The following is a 21,700-nucleotide window of genomic DNA, read 5'->3' as shown; positions in this document are numbered from 1 at the left end:
GCACGTGATACGAGAAAGCTCTATCATAACCGACCTGTTAACTTGAAACTGTTTTATACTGGAGTATCTTGAGTGCTTACCTAACTTCTGAGAGAGTCCTTTTTCATATGTCAATTCGTGATATAACTTTACTTTCGAACATCTGAAACGCAATGAAAATTATATATCAATCGTTTGAAAAATGAAGAAAAAAAGAGATAAAAGATAATAACTACCATAAAACGGATGACATACGAGGAAACTTTTTTAACGACGATACTGTTGTGAGAATAATAATGATCGATTCGTGATGAGTTAATATTTATACGGTCTTGGATATTGTATTAAAAAGAGACAACGTACATATCTATCCTCAAACGTTTATGAGATTATCGAATTACCTATATTCTGGAAATATTAAAAATGTGAAAAAATACGTTTTTAAGATGACAGCATGAACTGAAATTATTCAAACGAGTTTTGAAAGGATGGCTCATATACATACGCAAACATTTTGTTCTGAAAATACAATGACCGGAGCAGTTTCTACATTACAACTACTAAGAAGCTACAAATTTCTTGCTCCAAATTCAGGTGAGTATAAAGAATGATATGCTTCAAAAAGATATGAATTATTTTGATTATTTTCATGTGCTGAGAGAATATCTATCGAACCCACATCATATATTTCATTCTGAAACATCCTGTATTTCTATATACCTAGATGAAATAGTAAACAATTTAACATATGGAAAATATAATGAATAATAAAATATAACGTTGTTCGAAAATTGCTTATCAATGATGATCACATTGCTGGTATGATACGAATCGTGCAAAAGACGCTTCTTGTGTGCCATGTATAAGTATGATTAAAACTTTATGAAAACACGCAAGTTCAATGATGTGCTAGATTATAATTTATTCATAACTAGTATGCGAATAAACGCGCTGATCAACTTTCCAACTTTTTAAACAAATTCATTCGATTTTAGTTTACACTGAAAATCATATGAATAAAAACGTTCCTTTAAAAAGAACAACAATAGAATTATTAAACTAATAGTAGTAAACAATATGGAGAGAAAATCTTTTGATAATAAATAATATTAAATTGAAGAAAAAAAAATGATTTTACCCCTGGTGGGACTCGAACCCACAATCCCCGGTTTAGGAGACCGATGCCTTATCCATTAGGCCACAGGGGCGATTGATAACACTGTTCTTAAATTTTTTACAATAGGAGTATATTCAATTTTTTATGTATTTGTTTAAATGATTTGTTTTGAGTAAATTACAAATAAAAAATATATCATAAAAGTATCTTTTATTAGATCTCTGTAATCGATATATAATAAAAGATATTCATAAATGATGGACAACTAAGAATATTAATAAAATGATTATTTATTAACATAGAAAAGGATGATTTTTGAAATAAAAATATAAGACTTTTAAGTGTTCTCATTTCTGTTCATCATTTATGAAATATCTGTATTTTCAAATTCTTCTGTACACACAACAATGTGCTATTTTATTTACATTTACAGATTTATATAGATACGAGCCGTATCCCACTCAGCGTTGCAAATTTAACGAATCAAATATTTTATCCAATTCTACGCCTACAGAATCGTCCTTAACACCATCCTTAACGACTACTGCTTCTCTTTCCGGAACTTTGCCAATTCCTAGCGGTTTTCTTGTACAATCGCCATTTTTTACAACTATGACACCCTTGATGCCATCGTTAAATATACCTCGACGATATTCGGATGTCATAGATACAGGTGAGAGTTCTACTTATTACGCCATAGATTCTGAAGATTCGTGCGGTGCGTAAAATAATATGAATTTTCTGCCTAATTAATGCTTTTCATTTCTACAATAAGACAGTGAGATTCTTATAATTTATAATGCAGATACGATTATGAATCGACAGTTTATCAACGAAAATAATACACAAAATCTAAATAGACGACCGCGAAGCGAGAAAAAACCAATTCCGGATGATCAAAAAGATGAAAAATATTACGAAAGGCGCAAGCGTAATAATCAGGCAGCAAAAAAATCACGAGACGCTAGAAAAATTCGCGAAGATCATGTAAGGATTTAACTGTATCTATTTAGCAGTATCATCTACTATTATTTCAGAGCTTCTTAAACTTTATTTTTCGCGTACCAAATGAAATATTTACACGAACAATCGCGTACAATTGACCTAGATGTTAACTAACATAGATATATCTCTCCAATTATTGAATATTTTTCGTAGATCGCTTTAAAAGCAACAATGTTAGAACACGAAAATGCTATTTTACGAGCGCAGGTTGTAACCCTTCGAGAGGAAGCTCAATCGCTTCGACATATGTTGTTAAAGCAACAAACAACTAGGACACAGTCCATCGAACGTTCAGTATCTTCTTTAACGTCAGTAACTCGATCGTCAATGCGTTCTCTTTCTACATTAGATTGCGAAGTATAAAGGGAAGAAGTTCTTTAAGTGATAAAGGACAAAATACAATACTTCCAGATTTTTAATCTTTCATTAGAGATTCGTTATCCCTGTTGGAATGATAGAACATGAATTAAATTCTAAAATATTATGGAAAATATATATACGTACATATACAATCTCTGTGGATAGAAGAATCTCAAAACAGTTTACAAGTTTTTCCTATATTTTTTCTTAAGTGTGATCTCACATACATATGTATTTAGATTCTATCTAGTGTCTAGTAACTATTGATGCATGATGTATAGATCTCTGAAAATCCATTATTAAATTATTACAAATTTGCAACGTAATTTCTTTACACAATTGTCATAGTTTCACAAAATATATTTAATCACAGCGGCGTGTAATTTTGTACATGTATATTTTTAATTATGTATATGTCGATAAAAAGTGCCTTTGATCTAAATTACCTTTCTTTTATCTTAATAGTTCCTACAATGATATGTATATATGTATGTATGTATTATATTTAATTATAAATAATATCTACATTTGAGCAAGTTAAATAAATGAACTTCTATGAAACTCCAAATGGTTATTGTTAGTATAACAAAGAAACAATTACATTATTTTGATATCAATTCTTACATACCTTTTCTTATTTTATACTTGAACTATTTTTATTTTAATATTGGCAATTCTGTAAGAATAATTGGAAATAGTCTTGCCAACTTATAAATTAAATTGAATGACAACATTTTTTGATGAATGCAAATAGTAATAATATATTTTTATAATGAAATAATTATATATGGATGTTATTAAAATAGTACATACGTGAGAAATTGCATAATACATAGAAATATATATTGTGTTACTATAAATTTCTATTTATTTCCTTACTTACTATAGATGTACACTTGTATGCATATATACATTTATTTATTTTTATCTACTATTGGCCAACCTGCTACGTTCTTCCCACTGAACTAAAATGGCTGGCCGTTTTTTACCGCGTTATGTTTTTCTTAAATATAGGGAAAAAAGTGAGAAAGAAATAGACGTTTAACTGTTATCAGTGATCTGAATGTTGTTTGAACATAAGTATATTTAATTTCTATGTTAAAAGTATACATTGTGAAAGTTGATATAAACAAGAATTGATATTACTTTCGTAAATGTCACATTTGACACGTAGTGTTAATAAGAAAATGAATTAACTAAATATATTCTATATATTATTAAATGATATTAGTTACAATTTTGTTCATAACGTCATTCAATGAATTACAATTTACTTAACGTTTGATCTATCTCATTATAAATGGCAATTCAAGGTGTTGCTATAGTAGCGCTTACAGTTGGTTTAGCAAGTTTATTATATTATATTTTTGCTAATAATGGAACACAAGAAGAGCCATATGGATATGGAAATTCTAGAGGTTCCAATGGTTCAGATTTTGGAAGATTACCCAATTATTTCACCTCCTTGGATCAATCATCAAACAAGTATTTTCTTTATCTATAATTATATTAACTAATATAGCAATTATTATTTCAAATTAATAGATAACTTGTCGCTGAGAAAAAAGATAAACAGTTTGAATGTTTCATTTTTATGAATCAAAAGCTAGTATCTTTTTCTAGCGAACAACAAAATCAACGTCAGAGAAGACGATCAAAGAGATTGCAGAATGAAAATACTATCTGCATTATCTGTATGCAAGAACTTTCAGATCAACGTAAAATGCTTCTATGTAATCATTCGTTTCATGAAAAATGTATTAATACGTGGAGATTGCAAGGTCCAATGGTAAATTTTTATTTTAACTTTAAAAATGCAAACAATACTATATATTTATTTCTTAAATCTTTAATAAATAATTGACTCTATACCATATTCTTTTACGCTAAGTACATTTATATTTATGGTTTGAACAACTTTTCTTTATATTAATTAAATACGCAAACCATCTTAAATTTTATCTATAATTCAATACCCATCTATGTATTCGTGTTATAGGGATCACGTAATACTTGCCCTATCTGCAGGAAGACTTATGAAACTATTTAGTTTTATAAGTGAGTAGTGTTCATTTTTTGACACAAAGTTGTAATTATGAAGTATTTAATAAAATACGATACTTTATACACAAGGTAAAAATTCGTTTTTTATTATATAGCGATAGAAATATATTGCTACAGCTATTGTTAAAATAAAGTTTGTAAAATTATGTGATTTTGTTAATAAATAAGATGCCAAATAAAAATTTCTTATTATAATAAAGATATTGTAACATAATCATAGTACCAATAATACTCATATAACAATAAGATTACTAATGATAAAGTTACAATGATGTAATAAATGAGTCAGAAACGACTCTATCGAAACTATTCTATTTTCGTTGCCATTTTAATACAGATACTAGCTCATTCAAGTTATTAGTTATATTCCAAAGAAAGAAGTGCAAGTATTAAGTTGTAAGTCGTAATTGATAAATTCTTTAAATCAAAAGATGATGAAAGCACAAATAGTTTATCTTGTATATTATTCAAAATTGATAATATATACGTTTCTCTTTTATCTTATAGATCTTTTTAATCTAAACAATTATAAAATCAATTTTGTTAAAGCGTACAAAAGCGTGTTTTATTTAGAAGCATTAGTTAGTAAATTCAGTCAGATGTATCATCTTTCTCGACTCCTTCTACAGCAACACTACGTATACCGTTCCTTAATAAAGGGGTTCCTTTATCTTTACCTAATACTCTTGCATTCAAGAGTATTTTCAATGGTGCGCCAGATTTACAACACATGACTTCAACTTCTTCCTTCAAGATTCGTTCCTTATACGCCAGCAATTCAATTTTTAACCTTTAATCGAAATAAATAGAATTAAAAACGTAAATTGTTAATTAAACGAATAATATTTTAAATAAAAAGAAAAAAATTATTGATTTACTTCAGGCCGTCCTTCTCTTGCATTAGTTCTATGATATGACAGTCTGGATTGTGCTGGTTACTGGCAACTACAGCTGGCGCAAAAAGTTCACCGTGAACACAAATATTCCATGGTATAGAAAACTCCACGTGATACCTTGAAAAGACACATAAGCACGATATATGATAACTTTGTTTTCTTTGTAAAGCGCATAATCTGATTTTCATAATTGAAAAAAACAAATCACACAACAGTACGATTATCTACATGACGATTGCAACATTTACGTTTAGTTTATCGCATCGTTTTGTAAACCTGTGATGAAGCTGTAAGAATCCAAGATGAACATCTATATGCCCATGTCGTTGCGGTTGTATCATAATGTTATTGTCCTTCCCAAGACCACTCGCTCCGCTGAAGTGTACATGATGTTCTGAAAAATATGCAAATTAATTATAACAATAGAATTTTATGCTTTGTATTACAAAATAGAAAATACTAAAGCGATACGAGACACATTTGTAAAGAGTCTAATTGCAAGCTTTTATTCTAACATATGTGCGCATGCAAAGATAGGAAAAGGATAAGACGATAATGATAGTACTGTATAGATATAATGATTACAATGATGCAGTCTCATGTAATATAATAAAATCATTTATAGATTCTCGACCATTAACATAATATGTTACTCATTCTATAGAACAATATAATTTTAATGCATTTAACTAAACATTAATTTAATTAACATAATAAGCTCGAAATGTGCCATTAAGCGTGCATAATAATACAACTTGACTCTTATCCTAACAAAGCATTAATAACTTTTATTACATTGATAAGAATTAGCGGCGTGCTCAAGCTACCTTAAGCTATATTATTCTGCTCCTTTTCTTCTTTTTTTTAGAAAAGCTGATACCTTTATCTCCCATGTTTTAGTATGTAGCTTGTTGTCCTTAATGTCATAATATATGTACAAGAAACGAGTATCTTCTGGCTTCGTACCTATCCGTACCTTATCGGCGAGATACGAATTATCCGCCATATTGAATTTATGCATTAAAGATGCGCGTGGAATATACGCAGTGAACTCGAAATCATCAATGACAGATATAAGGAATGGTTAGGTTAGAATTTTATCTACATCTTGTTATTAAATTTTGTAATTTGAATTGATCGTGAATTAATATTGTTTATAATTATTTCTATGCGATATTAATATAACTAATATATTTTACATAGTGCATTTATGTAATATAAAATATTAAAAATAAAACTGAATATTTTAAACACTTCTAATGAATGAGATCTTTTGATGTATTTACATTATATATTTCTTTAATAAAAGAAAATGTTATTGACATTGCGACCAGATCATAAAAAACATGTGTTATTTCTTATAGAACAAACACCTCAAGGTATTACAAATGATATTACGTATGGTTTTAATTCTATTAAACTATGATCTGTTTTTATTCATTATAACAATGTTATAGTGTTGCAGGATTTTTGCAAACTTGCTTTAGATTATTTACAAAAAGGTCCTAATATGAAATTGTATCATGGGGCAGCTCGTGAGTATAGACAAATGTCTTATATCCAGTGTTATTAAATAAAATAATATTCTTTTATTATATCTTGCCAATGATATCTGATATTTAATATAGAAAAACTTGAAGTAGAAGTGGATATTATTAAAAATTCAGTAGAAGGTCTTGTCAATTTATTATTAGAGAGTTGCAATCATAAGGTATAAATTGAATTATAATAACATTGTTTAATATATCATTATAATGAATAATAATTATACATTACATATATTGTAGCTAAGCAACGAAGACTTTCGAGATTCTATTATAGCATTAGGTTTTTCTGAAGAAAATGAAACAATTTTAAGTAAACTCTATACTACAAAGAAAAAAGAGATATCTAATATTCTATCAATTACTGGTTTTAAAATACCAGAGTATCATGATCTTGAATGGCGTTTTGAAGTACAGGTGATAATCAGTTTCTTTAATACACCCCATAGATCATTGAAGAAAGATAATAACAATGATATTATTTATAGACCGCTTCAAGAACATTGTTAAAACAAGTTTCACCATTGATTACATTAGATTTGACGTTGAAAAATAATGAAAATATGGAGCATGTTTTACTTCAAACAGATCCTGTCAATTTAATACACATGGCTCAAGAATTAGAAGAAGCTTTGAAGGAAGGTTACAGCCAACACACTCGTCAAGTTTCTAGAGCAGCAAAATAAACTAAAACTTTATTTTACAAATCGATAAAAGAATTACATATTATTTTATCTAATTATGGCAATTAGGTTGAAACTTTTAACGTAAAAAATAAAAAATACGAAAATGTATTAACAGGTAATGTTAAATGTTGCAATGACATTTCAAATAAAAAATCTTAATACGGTATTACTTATATTTTTATCACATTTTTTATTCGCCTCTATTAAATATAATTATCTTGTCTTAATTTATCTTTTTATTTATTTTATATTTTATATCTATATAAAATATATCTTATTGTAAGGCTTCCTTCAAATCTTAAATGACAGAAATTCGAGGACGTAGTTACTACTACTTGATAGTTACATTAATAGGTATATATATTAATGTATTTAATATCATAGTAGAAGATTTCATTTGAATATTTTATTGGATTAGAATTTTATTTCATTTCGAATATATGTGTATGTGTCCATATTTGTAGATATATAAAAGAGACAGTGAACAGTTCATTGCTTGTGCTCAAGCTAAAATATTCACTATTACAAAATTTAGTGCTAATTATTATCTAGTTATCATCATATCAGTATATAACAATAAATAAAATATCTTTAAATTCATATCTGCAAGTATGTATTAAAAATTTACAATTCCTTAAATTATTTTTATTTGTAATATATTATTAATATATGTATAAGTTTATTTATAGGAAATATGGAAGCAAATCTAGTAAATGTCAGTGATTTTGTACCTGCATTAAATAAAACAATAGTAAATAAAATCATAATTCATGCCTTAACTACTATTGGCCCTCAATTTGCACATCAAAAGATGCGATTTACTAATCAAACAGTTGCCGATAAAGTACCTCCAGAAATGTTGCATTTAATTGATCCTCATTGGTGACTAGTACATTATATCCTTCTTATATAAATAAATTCGGTTAATTTTTTTTTTATATATTTGAAAATAGAATAGTTATTTGATCATTTTCTCTTTCTTCTACATAGGTATCAATTCCCACCTTTGGATCCATTGTGGCATAAAATATTAGGCTTAGTTATGATCGTACTTGGGCTTTTGGGATGGTCTGGAAATGGTGTTGTAGTATATGTATTCCTGATGACACGATCATTAAGAACACCTAGTAATTTACTCGTAGTAAACTTGGCTTTCTCAGACTTTATAATGATGATTATAATGTCTCCACCTATGGTAATCAATTGCTATTTTGAAACTTGGGTCTTAGGTAATAGAATTATTATTTTTATTTAGTCATTTAATTATATAAATAATTGCAATAAAGTATAAGCTTTCTTTTTATACTTTAAGGAACCTTGATGTGCGATATCTATGCTATGGTTGGTTCTTTATGTGGATGCGCATCTATATGGACAATGACTGCTATTGCTTTAGATCGATATAATGTTATAGTGAAGGTATTAGAAAAATTCTAAATAACAAGGCAAATATTTAGGATAATTAAATTAATTAGGATATTTGCAGGGTATGTCTGGTACACCTCTAACTATTAAAAGAGCCTTATTACAAATTATCATTATATGGCTATTTGGATTATTATGGACGATTTTACCAATGGTAGGATGGAATAGGTAAAAGTTTCATTGTAATTTTATTAGGAATTATTTGATAGAAATTTATACGTTTTTATAAATTAGGTATGTACCGGAAGGTAATATGACAGCATGTGGTACAGATTATCTTTCTAAAGATTGGGGATCAAAATCTTATATACTGGTGTATTCGGTGTTTGTTTATTATCTACCATTGTTTACCATTATCTATAGTTATTATTTTATTGTTTCAGTAAGTATACCAATTATGTGTTCATTTATAATATTTATATATTTATTCTTTTATTAAAAATCTTCATTTAATTTGATAGACTGTAGCAGCTCATGAAAAAGCTATGAAAGAACAAGCTAAGAAAATGAATGTTGCCTCATTAAGATCTGGCGATAATCAATCTGCTAGTGCTGAAGCAAAATTGGCAAAGGTACTACTATATTTACAGATTTAATTTGATCTTTTGATTTTCATTATTATGGTTTGTATTGTTGTATTATTTGTAGGTAGCGTTAACAACAATATCATTATGGTTTATGGCTTGGACACCATATTTGGTAATAAATTATATGGGTATTTTTAATGGCTCGAAAATCAGCCCACTTTTCACTATTTGGGGATCTCTCTTTGCTAAGACCAATGCAATATATAATCCTATTGTATATGGAATAAGGTATTAAATAAGACAAAATTTATTCAAATTTATACTTCATTAATTTTGTCATTTGTATATTTTGTATAGTCATCCAAAATATAGAGCAGCGTTAAAAGAGAAACTACCATTTCTTGTGTGTGGGTCAACAGAAGAGCCTGCAGCAGCTGGAGCAGCTGCAGCAAATGCTGAAACATCTTCTACTGGAACGGCGAGTGGAAAAGCATAATTTTTCTTTATTATTAATATTCTTTGGTTTTCTTCATAAAGAGAATGGAACGATATAATTAAATTTTTAGGGATCTAATATGTTATTAACTAAATTTAATATAATTCATTGATGGTCGTGTAAAAAAATTATTAATTAAGAAATAATAGCAATTATTATATGGAAATAAATAATTCAGCGCATAATTATTATTTAAATAATTCGTTTGAAAACAAAGTAGTTATACTTATATAGTAGATTATTAAAGGGTGTATGTTTTAACGGTGATTTTTAGCTCATTAATAATAAACAAATGATATTGCTTGCATGATTTATTATATTAGTTTTACAAAATTAAGTACAGATATGACGCTATCGCTATGTCTTGGCACGCAGACTAATCTTGTAACCATAGAGCCAATACCTGCTATACCAAAGTGACCATGTTTACCACTATATTATAAAATGCACAAAATTACAATGCAATCTATTAATCAATTATAAACGGTTCACATTGTGGTGAAATGTGAATCGTAAAATTAATCATAGATGTATCTAAAGTTTGCTCATTTTATGTTATGTAAACAGTGATGTCATGTATGTTATTGGTAGAGGTTTTTTTTTATAATTATCTCCTTCTAGATGTTAAATTGAATCTTTAAGTTTATGTGTGTTCATATTCTTGTTGTTTCTCTTCTTTTTAACATTATATATATATATCACTTTGAAGTCCTTGTTTAGAACACACGAATACTGCTGCCTGAGATGTTAGATAATTAAATATTCTTTATTCTGATATTAATTTCTGTAATGTTAATTTAGAAATTTAGAAAATGGCAGCTTTTTTATTATTTTTTCTTTATGCAGAGGCTTTTTCTCCATCATTGACAGTAGTCACACCAGATACAGTAGATGTTGCGTCTGCAGCAGGTGCCGGTTCATTTGCACAAGCCAAAGATGGGAACCTTTGGAAGAGAGCGGCTCGGTATTTAGGATGGCTGAAATCATTAAAAAAAAAGTAGATATAGATCAGTTCGTATAGTTATAAACATAATATAAAAGTTTCATCAATGTAATATGTTATTTTCTTGCTGTCTTCTTTAGATGAGCAAGTGATTTACCTGATACCGTAGACAATAGGATTATATACAGCATTTGCTTTAGCGAAAATGGATCCCCAGATAGTGAAAATAGGTGTGATCTTCTGAGTGTCAAGGATTCCTGTATAATTGATGACGAGATAAGGAGTCCATGCCATGAACCATAAGGAGATCGTCATAAGCGCAACCTAAAGATATCAAAATTATTATAATATAACAATTTATTTGAAATTTGTGTATATATAATATATACACACCTTTGCCAGTTTACATTCGGCACTAGTATTAGCATTTTCAGAGGATCGTAGAGATGCGACGTTCATTTTCTTAGCTTGTTCTCGCATATTTTTTTCGTGTGCCGCGACAGCTTGAATGATGAAGTAGTAGCTGTAGATGATCATAAATAGTGGCAGATAGTAGACAAATATGCTGTATATAAAGATGTAAGATGTGAATTCTATTCCCTTGCTGAGATAATCAGTGCCGCAGGCCGTCAAATTTCCTTCAGGTACATATCTGTCAAAGACACGTATTAGTCAATATAGTTTTAAAACAGGGAAAAAAGAACAGAAAGTCTATAATACTATGACAAGATATTACCGGCCCCATCCGAGAAGAGGTGCAACAGTCCAAAAGATGGAGAATATCCATATACCCAAGATTCGAAGGAGGGCTCCATTGATGCTGAGTGGCTTGCCTGACAAACCTTTGACGATTACGTTATATCTATCGAATGCAATTAAAGTCATTGTCCATATGGAGCCACATCCAAACAGAGAACCCAAAAGTGCGTAGATTTGGCACATAAGAGGCCCAAATACCCACGTCTCATAGTAGCTGTTAATTACCTGTTCAGAAAAATAGATTTTTCAGAAATTTCTTTTTGAAAATGTTCCGTTATCTGATTGTAAAATAATATTTACCACAGGTGGAGACATGGTGAACATCATGAGAAAATCAGAGAAGGCGAGGTTAATGACAAACATGTTGCTTGGAGTACGTAGCGATTTGGTTGAACAGAAGATGTAAACCACCATGCCATTACCAATGACAGAGATAAGACCTAGTACACCAATTACGAAACCAACCATAGGATACCACATAGGGTTTATTGGTGGAAATTGATACCAATGGGGATCAATTAAATGTGTCATTTCTGGTGGAACTGTGTCTACTAAGGTCATGTTGCCGAATTTCGACCCATGACTCGCCCATGCTGCGTAACTTGGTCCCGTCATAACGGTCATGTTGGACTATAAATATACAGTCAAAAAAATATAATTATGGTGTTATTTGAAAGAATAACATTTAAGTTTATATATTAATTTGTTATCCTTACCAGGCTACTTGGAGAAAATCGTAAAAACAACGAACTAATCCAGGTACTCCCTGAATGTTAGAAGTGGAAGGTGGTCACCGCGGGCTGTGAGGACTTAGAAGGCACCGAATGTTGTTTGGTCCACTGATGGATGCGGCTCGTCTTGTCTCTGCACGAGTCCAGTTTAAATATGCACTGTTACCCCAACTTGACTCCATATGTACCCTTACTGCTTCTTCTCTATATGACTACTTCATCTAAATCTCCAAACAGTCTTAAGACAGTACTTATTAAGTTAGAGGGAATTAAAGAATACCTTGGTACACCTTCAATGTCGCACACAGAAACCTTACAAGGGTACAACAAGAATAGAACACAAAAGACTGAAGTATACTTCGATTTCTTCGTGAGTACCTTGAGAATTGTAAGAAGGATAAACTCTTATGTGACATTATAACGTAACTTTCCTTTTTTTACGATCTATTATAAATAACGCGTGATAATGTCTATTTTTTCTTCTTCTTCTTTTTTTTGTATTTTTTATTTTGTATAATAATTAACATAAGAATGAAAAAAGGCCAACTAAATTATTAAATATTTTTTTTCTTAAAGTATATAAAATGTTTTATTGACGTTTGCGTTTTAATATGGTTTCATCATATAAGGAGATTATAGTAACGTTCTATGTATTTTCTATATTAAATATGTAAAGATTTGGCACTTTCGGTTATAACTACAATATTAATTATTAATTAATTTAACAAAATAAATATAATTACAATTTCTATTCATTTCAAATTTAAAAATGCTTAGGCGCTATCGAAAAAATCGAGAAAAATCGAAAAAATCGATAAATCGATCTTAATCTTATTTCGAGTTTCAAGATAGGAAAAATAAATTAAATACTAAACGGTATATTTATAATCATTGATTGTCCCGATAAATCTGTTTTTTAAAGTTTAATTAAGTGGTATAAACGTTAGTGATAATATATAATAGAATTTACATTTGTGAAAGCATCGATTGAAGAAATAACATTGTGTTTAAAATATAATGGAAGATATTGAAGAAGATAATAGTGCCCAGTTAGAAAACGAAATAGAGGAAGTTTTAACAGCAGAAAACGCACTCGAAGCTATTGAAAATGCGTGGCTTAATGAAAAATTTTCTCCCGAAATTCTTCCGCATAAAATTGATCTTGTAGATTGCATGTTGCAACAGATAAGTCATATGGAAGAAAACGTGAAGAGGTTAGAAAGGGATGATCTTCGTTTATGGGTTCATAAAATGGAGCTTGACAGGATACGATTCCTTATTTCTAGTTATCTCAGAGTGCGTTTAGAAAAAATAGAGAGATATACTATTCATATATTGTCAGAGGAAGCTGCCAGACAACCAGATGAATCTTACTTAACCCCAGCAGAAGTACGCTTTGCTAAAGAATATTTGGGTAGCGTAGAACATCTTTTCAAAACAGTGGCTTTGCAACATATGCCTGCTAGTTTTCAAGCATTTGAAATAGACAAAATTAGCTCGAAACCAAATATGCAAGCTCATGTCTTTTTAAGAGCTAATGAAAGAATAACTGGTATTGTTTTACCCGGTGTAACGGATGAAGAAATAGATTTGGAAGCCGGCTCCCAACACATTATTCAGTATAATCTCATTGCTGATTTAGTTAAAAGTGGTGCAGTACAGTTAATATGAATAAATGACTCTAAATTATTTATTGAATGTTCAAGAAAAACATGATGCTCATCTTATTTATAACGTAAGATCCTAAATATTATCTCTTTTTACAAGTAAAATATTTTTAATAAGTATAAATGTGTTGAGTAAACTAAATGGCTACAAATAATAGAATGAAGGTTTATATGTGCATATTTTCATTTATTTTTGATTATAAAAGAATACACAAACATGTAAATATCATCAATTTACCAAGTAATTACTGTTTTAGGCCATTAGAATTTCCATTTTCTTGTATTTTTATTTCTGTCGATATATCGAATTTACTATTATCATAGGCCTAAAAATGATATACATATAAAATTTAAATTATTTTGACAACGAAAAGTAACAATTATTAACAGAAAACTACACCATAGTATAATTTTACCTGTTTGCTTATGATTTTAAATTGTTCCATTATAGTTTCTCCAGTTTCTTCAGCCATTTTATAAAAATAACTTTGCTCATTCTTTAACAAAGTATATGGATGATCAAATTCGAGTATTTCACCATGATCCAGCAACAATATTCTATCGCTATCCATTATAGTATTTAATCTATGAGCTATTGTCAATACCGTGCAATTTTTTAACTTTCTTCTAATTGTACTTTGTATTAATGTGTCTGTTGCAGGATCGACATTCGCTGTAGCTTCATCAAGAATTAAAATTTTATTATTTTCTATAATAGCACGCGCAAGACAAAGCAGTTGCCTTTGTCCCGCACTAAGATTGCTACCGCTTTCACTAATTTGATGGTCCAAAGAAATAAATGCACTTTTTAATTCTACTTCCTCCAGTGTAGTCCATAAAGCAACATCGTCATGTTTATTAAAGGGGTCTAAATTGTCTCGCAATGTTGCAGAAAAAAGTACTGGATCTTGAGGAATAATAGAAATCTTATTTCGAAGATCGTGTAAGCCAATCTTATTAATTTTCATTCCATCTATGTAAATTGCACCATTGAATTCAGACAGACGAAATAAGGCTGAAATTAATGAAGATTTACCAGCACCAGTACGTCCAACTATACCAACCTAAAAAAGAATCAGATTTAGAAAAAGTAAGGTTTAATAAGTAACCTTATTAATAGATACATTATTTATCAATACAGGCATACCTTCATTGCTGGTTGTATAATAAAATTTAAGTTTTTCAAAACTGGCGGATCGCTATTAGAATATTGCAAATACACACGATCAAACTTAATCTCGCCTTTAGTGGGCCATTCCTGTGACGGTTTGTTATTTGGATCACTTGCAAATGGACCTTCTTCGTCGAGCTGTGTAAATTGTAATACTCTCTCTACGCTAGTCATTTGTGCTATCGCTTCTGCAGTTTGTCGCATACCATGTTGTAACATTCCGCATAAAATAAGAACCTGTGATATAGCTAGACCTACATTGCCAGCAAAAGTATTGCCTGAAATTTTGATATAAGAGATAATTTATACAAAAATATTCAATTAGTGTAAACATAGATTAACCTACACAAGTATTATTCTAATTGTGCCTGTTATAAAAGATATTTACCATTATTCAAAATAATGAAACTATATGTAACAAAAGCTACAAACAAAACAGATACTGCATCAAGTGCCAGACCGAAAGTTGTGGCAGTTGTAATTGATAAAGAGTATGCACCAGTGTGCAGATCTTGATGCAAATCAAATTCTTTAGATAACATTTCTTGTGCATTGGTTGAACGAATTGTGCTTAATCCAACTAAAGATGAATTGACGTGAGAGAAGACTGGACTTTTAGCTGAAAAAAATGACGATAGATATTTAATAATTAAATGATGACCAAATCGAAACTTATATTCTTTTTCTAAACGTATCATACAAATTTAAGATTAGATTTCTTACTAGTGCCTTCAAGACGTTTTAAATTTTGTGCAGTTGCAAGATAAATATTTCTTATTTTCCAGCATAGAAAACCCATTATGAGCATAGGAACAATAGACCACCAATTAATGATTATAACTTGAGCTAAAATTCCTGTCATTACTGTAAAAATCTGAATAGATTCTATCATAGTTCTTGGTAAAACTTCATCAACAGCACCGATATCCTTTGAAAAACGATTGAGGATGCGACCTGCGAGATGTGTAAGCGTATTTTAATTTTTTATTTTAAATACTTGTTTTTTTTTTTCTTTAGTAACTCATATGGTGATACTTACCAAACGGATTTGTATTAAAAAATAGCATAGGTGCTTTAAGTAAACACGAGAACATCATATTATGTAGATTTTTGCTAGCTGTCATGCATGCTTTATAAAATAAGAGATTTCTCGTAGAAGTCATTACTATGCTCAAGGTGACTAAACCTCCATAAACCCATAAAGCGGTAGTAACATCGAGGCCGTATGATTCAGTAAACGTTTCATCCAAGTTTGTCTAAAAATGAATTAACGATTTGTACATAAAGCACAACATATTCTCAAAATTTTTCAAGACAAATTTACAATCGCGTTACTAACCGTATTCTCAGCTGTTATATTCTGCATCGTTATAAAATCATTAAAAACTATATGCGTAATATTATTATCGATCGTATCATTTCTGATCGTAGAATCTGTAGAATTTACATCTCCATCTGTTAATACAGATTTATTAGAATTATCAACAAAGAACGCACGATTTTGTTCTTGCTTTAATCTCATTTCTTCTTGATTTGTCCTATATCATAAAAAATTAGCAAAATTTACAATTAAAAAAGTCTACAAATATAAGTATTTTTAGGAGTATAAAAACTTTAATTAATTTAAAAGAAATCATACCAATAGGCAACCCAATAATCGCTGCCACTACTTCCTATTAGTCCCAATATCATTGACAGAAAAAAGGCAATCATTACAAAAATAGATGCTCCAGCTCTAAAATATTTCCAGTAAACAGCTTTAGATATGCTTCCTTTAGCCATTAACTCTTCTGTTTCTTGAGGTTCAACATCTTCTTCATTTTCTACAGTATTAGTATTAGATAGCACATCTGAAGCCGATTCTATACTGTTTTCTTTAACTAATGCTTTTTCCTTTGATTCATCATTTACCAATAATTTCAAAAAATCAATTTTCTTCGTTTGAATATCTGCAAAAGTTCCTTCAATTTCCACGTAACCCTATTGCGTATAAACATATATCAAATATATATTTAGAATTTCTATTGTACCAAATAAACAACAATATTGTACTTACATTATTAAGTATAATTATGTGATCACAGTCTTTTAAGTACTGTATTTGATGCGTTGCGAGAATTCTCGTTTTATTTTTCAAATATCCATTTATACATTCATCAAATAAATGTTTACCAACGTGTACATCTACAGCTGATAAAGGATCATCCAAAAGATATATATCAGCATCTCTGTATACTGCTCTAAAAAAAAAGAAATTCAAGAAAAAAGGACAAAGTTGAGGATATAATAATTATAATATTAATATATAATTTATTTACCTAGCTAAATTAATTCTTGCACGTTGTCCTCCACTAAGTGCGGCACCTCTATCTCCAACTAATGTCTTATCACCGTGTGGAAATTGTTCAAAATCTTTGAGCAAAGCGCACGCTTTAACAACTTTTTGATACTTCTTTGGATCATACGGTTGTCCAAATAAAATATTATTTCTCACAGTACCAGAAAATAACCAAGATTCTTGACTTGCATACGATATACTGCCTTTAACATATATTTGACCATGAGATATTTTTAATTCTCCTAAAATTAACTGAAGAAATGAACTCTGCGCAAGGTCAATTAAAAAGTGATTAATTAAAGGTTGTAGTTAATAATATTGTATTATAAAATAATGTATAAAAATGATGGTGCGATACCTTTCCTGCTCCAACTGGGCCAACTAAAGCATAAAGTTTGTTGAATCCCATATAAGTATTAATACCATGAAGAGTGTTTACAATAGTAGCATCGGTCCACGAAGCAGTAATGTCTTTCAAAATAATATTGTTTTTTTCATCTTTCGGCAATGCGTGAATTAAAGGCACATTCTCTTCCAATAACAGAAAATTCTACGTTAATAAAACAAGCAGATAAAAAAGATATGATACAACAGTTTTCTCAATGGATCTTATCTATAATGTTTATTATTTGAAGTATATCAATATTGAAAAAATTTAAGTTGTTGTCACCTGTAATCTTTTTATTGATACTAAAGCTTCAGCAGCAGACGACACTGCTATAGGATAAAATATAGCCATAGTAGCTTGTAGAATATTAAAGTACTGAGCCATTGAAAATACTTTATCAGCAGATATATTGTTTCCAAGAAGTACATATGCCATGATTGTAAAGTATAACGTCGTTCGCTCGGTAAATACAAACGTAGCTAAAGTAAACCCTCTTAAGTACGATGTTAATGTAAGTACATCAATTTCATAACTAAAATATAAATATTTGAAGTTAAATTTAAAAAACACATACTGGATCATAATATTGGATCATATATATGTCATATATATATATATGTCTTCAAATTTATAGAATATTACGATTACCTTCTTGATAGACTAACTAGTTTTTCGAATGGTTTCTCCCATGTATACATTTTTATTATTTGAATTCCTCTTATAATTTCCGTCATCAAACGAACTCTTTCGTCTGTCCTTACTGCTATTTTTAGCCTTAAGCTAGCTGTCCATTTGCTCATATATCCTGAAGTAAAGTTAAATTAATATATCATGGAAACATTTTGTTGTTGTTGTTGTTATGTAATCAATGACAGACAGTTATGTAAATGAAAATCTTATCTACCTTGAACAGGAATTGTTTGAATAGTTATAAGAAATACGCCAGCTAATGAAGCTATACCGACACTTTCCCAAATTAAAAATGCGATTAAGGCACCTTGCAATGGCATAATCCAAATGTAATGTAAATATATAAATAATTGTTCGAATCTTGATACATCGTTTGATAATAAATTGATTATTTGTCCAGAAGTTGTAGTACTAGTAGTACCTTGAGATAATCGTAAAATCTAAAATAACGATTAATGCATTAGATGATGCAACAATACGACAAAATTTTTTTCATCTTTTAAAAACAAGTACAATTAAATATTACTTTTCTATAAACAAGAGATGAACACGCTACTCTCATTCTCATACCAATTTCCATTGAACCTAATTGAGTATGATGATGAATTAATGCCGTTAACGTTATCAAAACTACAACAGCAGTAGCATACAAATATGCTTCTGTTACAGTTGACGTTGCTCTAGGATCAAAATGCCATATCAACAATCCTAATGTATACGGCTGTAAAACTCTAGAAAAACGATAGTTCTAATAAATTACATTGAAATATATTTAATGTAATAATCAATTACATTAGCGATAAAATATTATTTACCTTGAAACTAAACTTATAAACAAAGTCCATCCACCGTAAAAAGCAAACGATGAAAAGAACGTTTTTCTTAAAGCCGTAAATAACTTTGGTTTTCTACCAGCCGCTTTTGCAGCTTTTAATTCTTCCATCCAATTTCTATAATAAATTCATTCAATTTTAATAGCTTATTCTTTTTTTTTATACAAATAATCTCTTCGCTTCGTATTCGATCATTCAGATGAATTCTTTCAATCGTTTAAAAATAAAATAATAAAAAATTGTAAGCGAAAGAAAAAGAATTACTATTATTTTTTTTTTTTTGTATAGATATACACACATTTATATCTTTCAAATTGAATATAATATATTTCTATTGAAACTTAAAAACATGATTGATTCTAAGATTTTTTTTGATATATAGATGATAAATTTATTTATTTATTTATTTTTTTTTTTTTAATAAAATACTTTTGCATTAATCTTTCAATCGAATCCACTTTTAATTTCTTTTCTAACGAATCTTAGATCATTAGAATTGATCTAGTATTAAAAATATTTGCAAATACTCTTTATAATAGAAAGTATTTTTTGTAAGTATTATTCATTATTATTATTATTATTATAGAAAGCTTGTTATAATAGATATACGTGATAAGATTAATATTGTATATTAATATAAAATATGATAATATTAATCTTATCATAAGTAATACTTTCAAAGTATACTTACTTTTCTAATTTATCTCCTAATAATTCACTAATATCAGTAGGCCGTGCATTGTAAAGGTCTTTTACTTCCAAATCGTGATCTTTTCCACGTAAAAATAATGGTTTTAACCACCTACAATATAAACAAATAATTATATTCACAATGTATACATTAAAAAATCTAGTTTATAACTAATGCTAATATTATTCATACTTTAAAAAGCACAAGTAATTATTGATAATTATTATGATTAACTAAATGGTATATATAAGATGCCACAATATTATGGAATTAGTTATGATAATATTGCAGTCAAATAGTCTAACAACAATAAATAGTAATTATTCAAATCAGGATAGATATGACTTTACGGTATTTATTAACATATCATTAAATGTAAGTTATAAATATATGTTTCCATAAATTATGGAAGTGTCGGAAAACTATTAACATTTTACAACAATACAAAATTTTCATTTTAGGTCCATTGTTATATTATTAAAAATAAGAATACACACATACACACACACACATAAATATATTTACGTAATAACATTATCAGATATGTTAAAAAAAAAAAAAATAAAACAAACAAGTTCGTTAATCACAAATTTAATATAATCTTATTAATCTTAACAATATATCTACATATAAGTAATATGTTATAAAATATGATAAGATAAAAAAAAACAAAGAAAAAATAAGAAAAATAACTTACCAAAAAATAAGTATGCTAAATATATTAGCTTTTGTACGTGGACTTGGATTATCATATTTTTTGCTGCTATCCATTTTTGAAAATTTTCTCGTACAAAATTATAATTATTTAATGTGAACATAAAATGATGAATAAACTTTGAATATCATCTAAATCGATACATGATTAATTAATGTTGCCAATAGTTTTTTTTTGTTACACTTTTTAAACGACGATGACACAATATTATCCAAGTACTTCATAAAATTTAATAGATCATAATGAAGGATATGATTCGAGAAAAGGAATATATCTAAAGATATAACACGAGGAGATAGTCATATCAAAGTTAACATTAATCTTACAAGATCACAAAGCACGTGCACAAAATACGAGTCATACATGCGATTTTATTGCGTAAATGAGTCGTATATAGTATAGTATCTAACAAAAGTTACAGTATAGTTACTGTCATCGTAGTGATACCTAACTACGTATTCTTAGATCTTTTATTCAAACTGAGATTTCATTTTCTTTTTATCACGTATTTAATTATTTCTAGATAAAGTCCAAGGTTTAAGTACATTGTAAATTATAGATATTACATTTTAATACTATTTTAAATACCATGAAAAATATTTCAAGGCTTGTTCACATATATATATATTTTTTTTTAATTTTTTTTTAACTATTAAAAGTTAATTCTTATTTTAT

General features: G+C 28.7%; 8 protein-coding genes and 1 non-coding gene across 13 annotated transcripts; 5 read left to right on the top strand and 4 right to left on the bottom strand.

Annotated features, from left to right (window-relative positions):
• The first annotated feature begins 467 nt into the window (after nt 1–467).
• On the top strand, nt 468–2,567 carry LOC122515346 (cell death specification protein 2). Its single transcript, XM_043632662.1, has 4 exons — nt 468–588; nt 1,530–1,769; nt 1,902–2,083; nt 2,255–2,567. Exons 1-4 carry the CDS (start codon nt 468–470, stop codon nt 2,462–2,464), a joined length of 753 nt encoding a protein of 250 aa, XP_043488597.1. The 3' UTR covers nt 2,465–2,567.
• Nucleotides 1,115–1,187, bottom strand: Trnar-ccu. The gene has a single exon. It is a non-coding gene; the product is annotated as a tRNA-Arg (tRNA).
• A 1,068-nt stretch (nt 2,568–3,635) lies between the features above and the next one.
• On the top strand, nt 3,636–4,601 carry LOC122515258 (RING finger protein 44-like). The gene is made up of 3 exons (XM_043632542.1): nt 3,636–3,946; nt 4,085–4,250; nt 4,461–4,601. The coding sequence occupies exons 1-3, from the start codon at nt 3,762–3,764 to the stop codon at nt 4,509–4,511; spliced, it is 402 nt and encodes a 133-aa protein (XP_043488477.1). The 5' UTR covers nt 3,636–3,761; the 3' UTR covers nt 4,512–4,601.
• On the bottom strand, nt 4,589–6,456 carry LOC122515257. Of its 2 annotated transcripts, none has more exons than XM_043632541.1 (4): nt 6,249–6,456; nt 5,698–5,815; nt 5,404–5,538; nt 4,589–5,315 (listed from the first exon to the last, which is right to left on the bottom strand). In XM_043632541.1, the coding sequence occupies exons 2-4, from the start codon at nt 5,760–5,762 to the stop codon at nt 5,117–5,119; spliced, it is 399 nt and encodes a 132-aa protein (XP_043488476.1). In that variant the 5' UTR covers nt 5,763–5,815; nt 6,249–6,456; the 3' UTR covers nt 4,589–5,116. The 2 variants fall into 2 exon arrangements, with proteins under 2 accessions (XP_043488476.1, XP_043488475.1); XM_043632540.1 differs by having other exon boundaries at nt 6,302–6,456.
• A 146-nt stretch (nt 6,457–6,602) lies between these two features.
• On the top strand, nt 6,603–7,817 carry LOC122515256 (COMM domain-containing protein 2). The gene is made up of 5 exons (XM_043632539.1): nt 6,603–6,800; nt 6,879–6,956; nt 7,050–7,132; nt 7,209–7,382; nt 7,454–7,817. Exons 1-5 carry the CDS (start codon nt 6,734–6,736, stop codon nt 7,649–7,651), a joined length of 600 nt encoding a protein of 199 aa, XP_043488474.1. The 5' UTR covers nt 6,603–6,733; the 3' UTR covers nt 7,652–7,817.
• LOC122515253 (rhodopsin-like) lies at nt 7,679–10,406 on the top strand. Of its 4 annotated transcripts, none has more exons than XM_043632532.1 (10): nt 7,679–7,766; nt 7,936–8,005; nt 8,341–8,533; nt 8,642–8,880; nt 8,964–9,070; nt 9,138–9,244; nt 9,311–9,458; nt 9,538–9,648; nt 9,725–9,891; nt 9,961–10,406. In XM_043632532.1, the coding sequence occupies exons 2-10, from the start codon at nt 7,954–7,956 to the stop codon at nt 10,097–10,099; spliced, it is 1,263 nt and encodes a 420-aa protein (XP_043488467.1). In that variant the 5' UTR covers nt 7,679–7,766; nt 7,936–7,953; the 3' UTR covers nt 10,100–10,406. The 4 variants fall into 4 exon arrangements, with proteins under 4 accessions (XP_043488467.1, XP_043488470.1, XP_043488468.1 ...); XM_043632533.1 differs by lacking the exon at nt 7,679–7,766 and adding an exon at nt 8,116–8,260; XM_043632535.1 differs by lacking the exon at nt 7,936–8,005 and having other exon boundaries at nt 7,684–7,766.
• Nucleotides 10,398–12,668, bottom strand: LOC122515254 (rhodopsin, long-wavelength-like). Its single transcript, XM_043632536.1, has 6 exons — nt 12,518–12,668; nt 12,102–12,431; nt 11,779–12,026; nt 11,436–11,694; nt 11,200–11,366; nt 10,398–11,076 (listed from the first exon to the last, which is right to left on the bottom strand). The coding sequence occupies exons 2-6, from the start codon at nt 12,423–12,425 to the stop codon at nt 10,938–10,940; spliced, it is 1,137 nt and encodes a 378-aa protein (XP_043488471.1). The 5' UTR covers nt 12,426–12,431; nt 12,518–12,668; the 3' UTR covers nt 10,398–10,937.
• Nucleotides 12,669–13,288: 620 nt separating this feature from the next.
• On the top strand, nt 13,289–15,016 carry LOC122515255 (DNA replication complex GINS protein SLD5). The gene is made up of 2 exons (XM_043632537.1): nt 13,289–14,267; nt 14,861–15,016. Exon 1 carries the CDS (start codon nt 13,550–13,552, stop codon nt 14,201–14,203), a length of 654 nt encoding a protein of 217 aa, XP_043488472.1. The 5' UTR covers nt 13,289–13,549; the 3' UTR covers nt 14,204–14,267; nt 14,861–15,016.
• Nucleotides 14,390–21,651, bottom strand: LOC122515345 (ATP-binding cassette sub-family C member 4-like). The gene is made up of 18 exons (XM_043632661.1): nt 21,008–21,651; nt 20,311–20,421; nt 19,602–19,736; nt 19,313–19,517; nt 19,001–19,226; nt 18,745–18,901; nt 18,379–18,628; nt 18,067–18,258; nt 17,689–17,975; nt 17,427–17,610; nt 17,010–17,350; nt 16,710–16,908; nt 16,410–16,626; nt 16,094–16,324; nt 15,759–15,989; nt 15,347–15,648; nt 14,616–15,263; nt 14,390–14,525 (listed from the first exon to the last, which is right to left on the bottom strand). The coding sequence occupies exons 1-18, from the start codon at nt 21,079–21,081 to the stop codon at nt 14,445–14,447; spliced, it is 4,071 nt and encodes a 1,356-aa protein (XP_043488596.1). The 5' UTR covers nt 21,082–21,651; the 3' UTR covers nt 14,390–14,444.
• Nucleotides 21,652–21,700: the final 49 nt, after the last annotated feature.

This window comes from Polistes fuscatus, unplaced genomic scaffold, assembly GCF_010416935.1.
Source record: "Polistes fuscatus isolate 324 unplaced genomic scaffold, CU_Pfus_HIC Scaffold17, whole genome shotgun sequence".
NCBI lineage: Eukaryota > Metazoa > Arthropoda > Insecta > Hymenoptera > Vespidae > Polistes > Polistes fuscatus.
This window is presented reverse-complemented; position numbering and strand designations above follow the sequence as displayed.

What these genes read in the sequence shown, in the direction of transcription:
- LOC122515258 (XM_043632542.1), top strand. Translation starts at nt 3,762, where the DNA reads ATGGCAATTCAAGGTGTTGCTATAGTAGCGCTTACAGTTGGTTTAGCA. An exon ending in TTGGATCAATCATCAAACAA is followed by an intron (nt 3,947 to 4,084) that starts GTATTTTCTTTA and finishes ATCTTTTTCTAG; the next exon opens with CGAACAACAAAATCAACGTC. An exon ending in GGAGATTGCAAGGTCCAATG is followed by an intron (nt 4,251 to 4,460) that starts GTAAATTTTTAT and finishes TTCGTGTTATAG; the next exon opens with GGATCACGTAATACTTGCCC.
- LOC122515257 (XM_043632540.1), bottom strand. An exon ending in TTCTTACAGCTTCATCACAG is followed by an intron (nt 5,539 to 5,697) that starts GTTTACAAAACG and finishes TGTCTTTTCAAG; the next exon opens with GTATCACGTGGAGTTTTCTA. An exon ending in CAAGAGAAGGACGGCCTGAA is followed by an intron (nt 5,316 to 5,403) that starts GTAAATCAATAA and finishes TTTCGATTAAAG; the next exon opens with GTTAAAAATTGAATTGCTGG.
- LOC122515253 (XM_043632532.1), top strand. Translation starts at nt 7,954, where the DNA reads ATGACAGAAATTCGAGGACGTAGTTACTACTACTTGATAGTTACATTA. An exon ending in CTTGATAGTTACATTAATAG is followed by an intron (nt 8,006 to 8,340) that starts GTATATATATTA and finishes GTTTATTTATAG; the next exon opens with GAAATATGGAAGCAAATCTA. An exon ending in TTTTGAAACTTGGGTCTTAG is followed by an intron (nt 8,881 to 8,963) that starts GTAATAGAATTA and finishes TTATACTTTAAG; the next exon opens with GAACCTTGATGTGCGATATC.
- LOC122515255 (XM_043632537.1), top strand. Translation starts at nt 13,550, where the DNA reads ATGGAAGATATTGAAGAAGATAATAGTGCCCAGTTAGAAAACGAAATA.
- LOC122515346 (XM_043632662.1), top strand. Translation starts at nt 468, where the DNA reads ATGGCTCATATACATACGCAAACATTTTGTTCTGAAAATACAATGACC. An exon ending in TTCAGGTGAGTATAAAGAAT is followed by an intron (nt 589 to 1,529) that starts GATATGCTTCAA and finishes TTACATTTACAG; the next exon opens with ATTTATATAGATACGAGCCG. An exon ending in GAAAAATTCGCGAAGATCAT is followed by an intron (nt 2,084 to 2,254) that starts GTAAGGATTTAA and finishes TATTTTTCGTAG; the next exon opens with ATCGCTTTAAAAGCAACAAT.
- LOC122515254 (XM_043632536.1), bottom strand. Translation starts at nt 12,425, where the DNA reads ATGACCGTTATGACGGGACCAAGTTACGCAGCATGGGCGAGTCATGGG. An exon ending in TCACCATGTCTCCACCTGTG is followed by an intron (nt 12,027 to 12,101) that starts GTAAATATTATT and finishes TTTTCTGAACAG; the next exon opens with GTAATTAACAGCTACTATGA. An exon ending in CCTATTGTCTACGGTATCAG is followed by an intron (nt 11,077 to 11,199) that starts GTAAATCACTTG and finishes TAATGATTTCAG; the next exon opens with CCATCCTAAATACCGAGCCG.
- LOC122515345 (XM_043632661.1), bottom strand. Translation starts at nt 21,081, where the DNA reads ATGGATAGCAGCAAAAAATATGATAATCCAAGTCCACGTACAAAAGCT. An exon ending in TTTATAAGTTTAGTTTCAAG is followed by an intron (nt 19,518 to 19,601) that starts GTAAATAATATT and finishes TCGTTTTTCTAG; the next exon opens with AGTTTTACAGCCGTATACAT. An exon ending in TTAAAATCATAAGCAAACAG is followed by an intron (nt 14,526 to 14,615) that starts GTAAAATTATAC and finishes TATCATTTTTAG; the next exon opens with GCCTATGATAATAGTAAATT.
- LOC122515256 (XM_043632539.1), top strand. Translation starts at nt 6,734, where the DNA reads ATGTTATTGACATTGCGACCAGATCATAAAAAACATGTGTTATTTCTT. An exon ending in TATAGAACAAACACCTCAAG is followed by an intron (nt 6,801 to 6,878) that starts GTATTACAAATG and finishes ACAATGTTATAG; the next exon opens with TGTTGCAGGATTTTTGCAAA. An exon ending in TAGAGAGTTGCAATCATAAG is followed by an intron (nt 7,133 to 7,208) that starts GTATAAATTGAA and finishes CATATATTGTAG; the next exon opens with CTAAGCAACGAAGACTTTCG.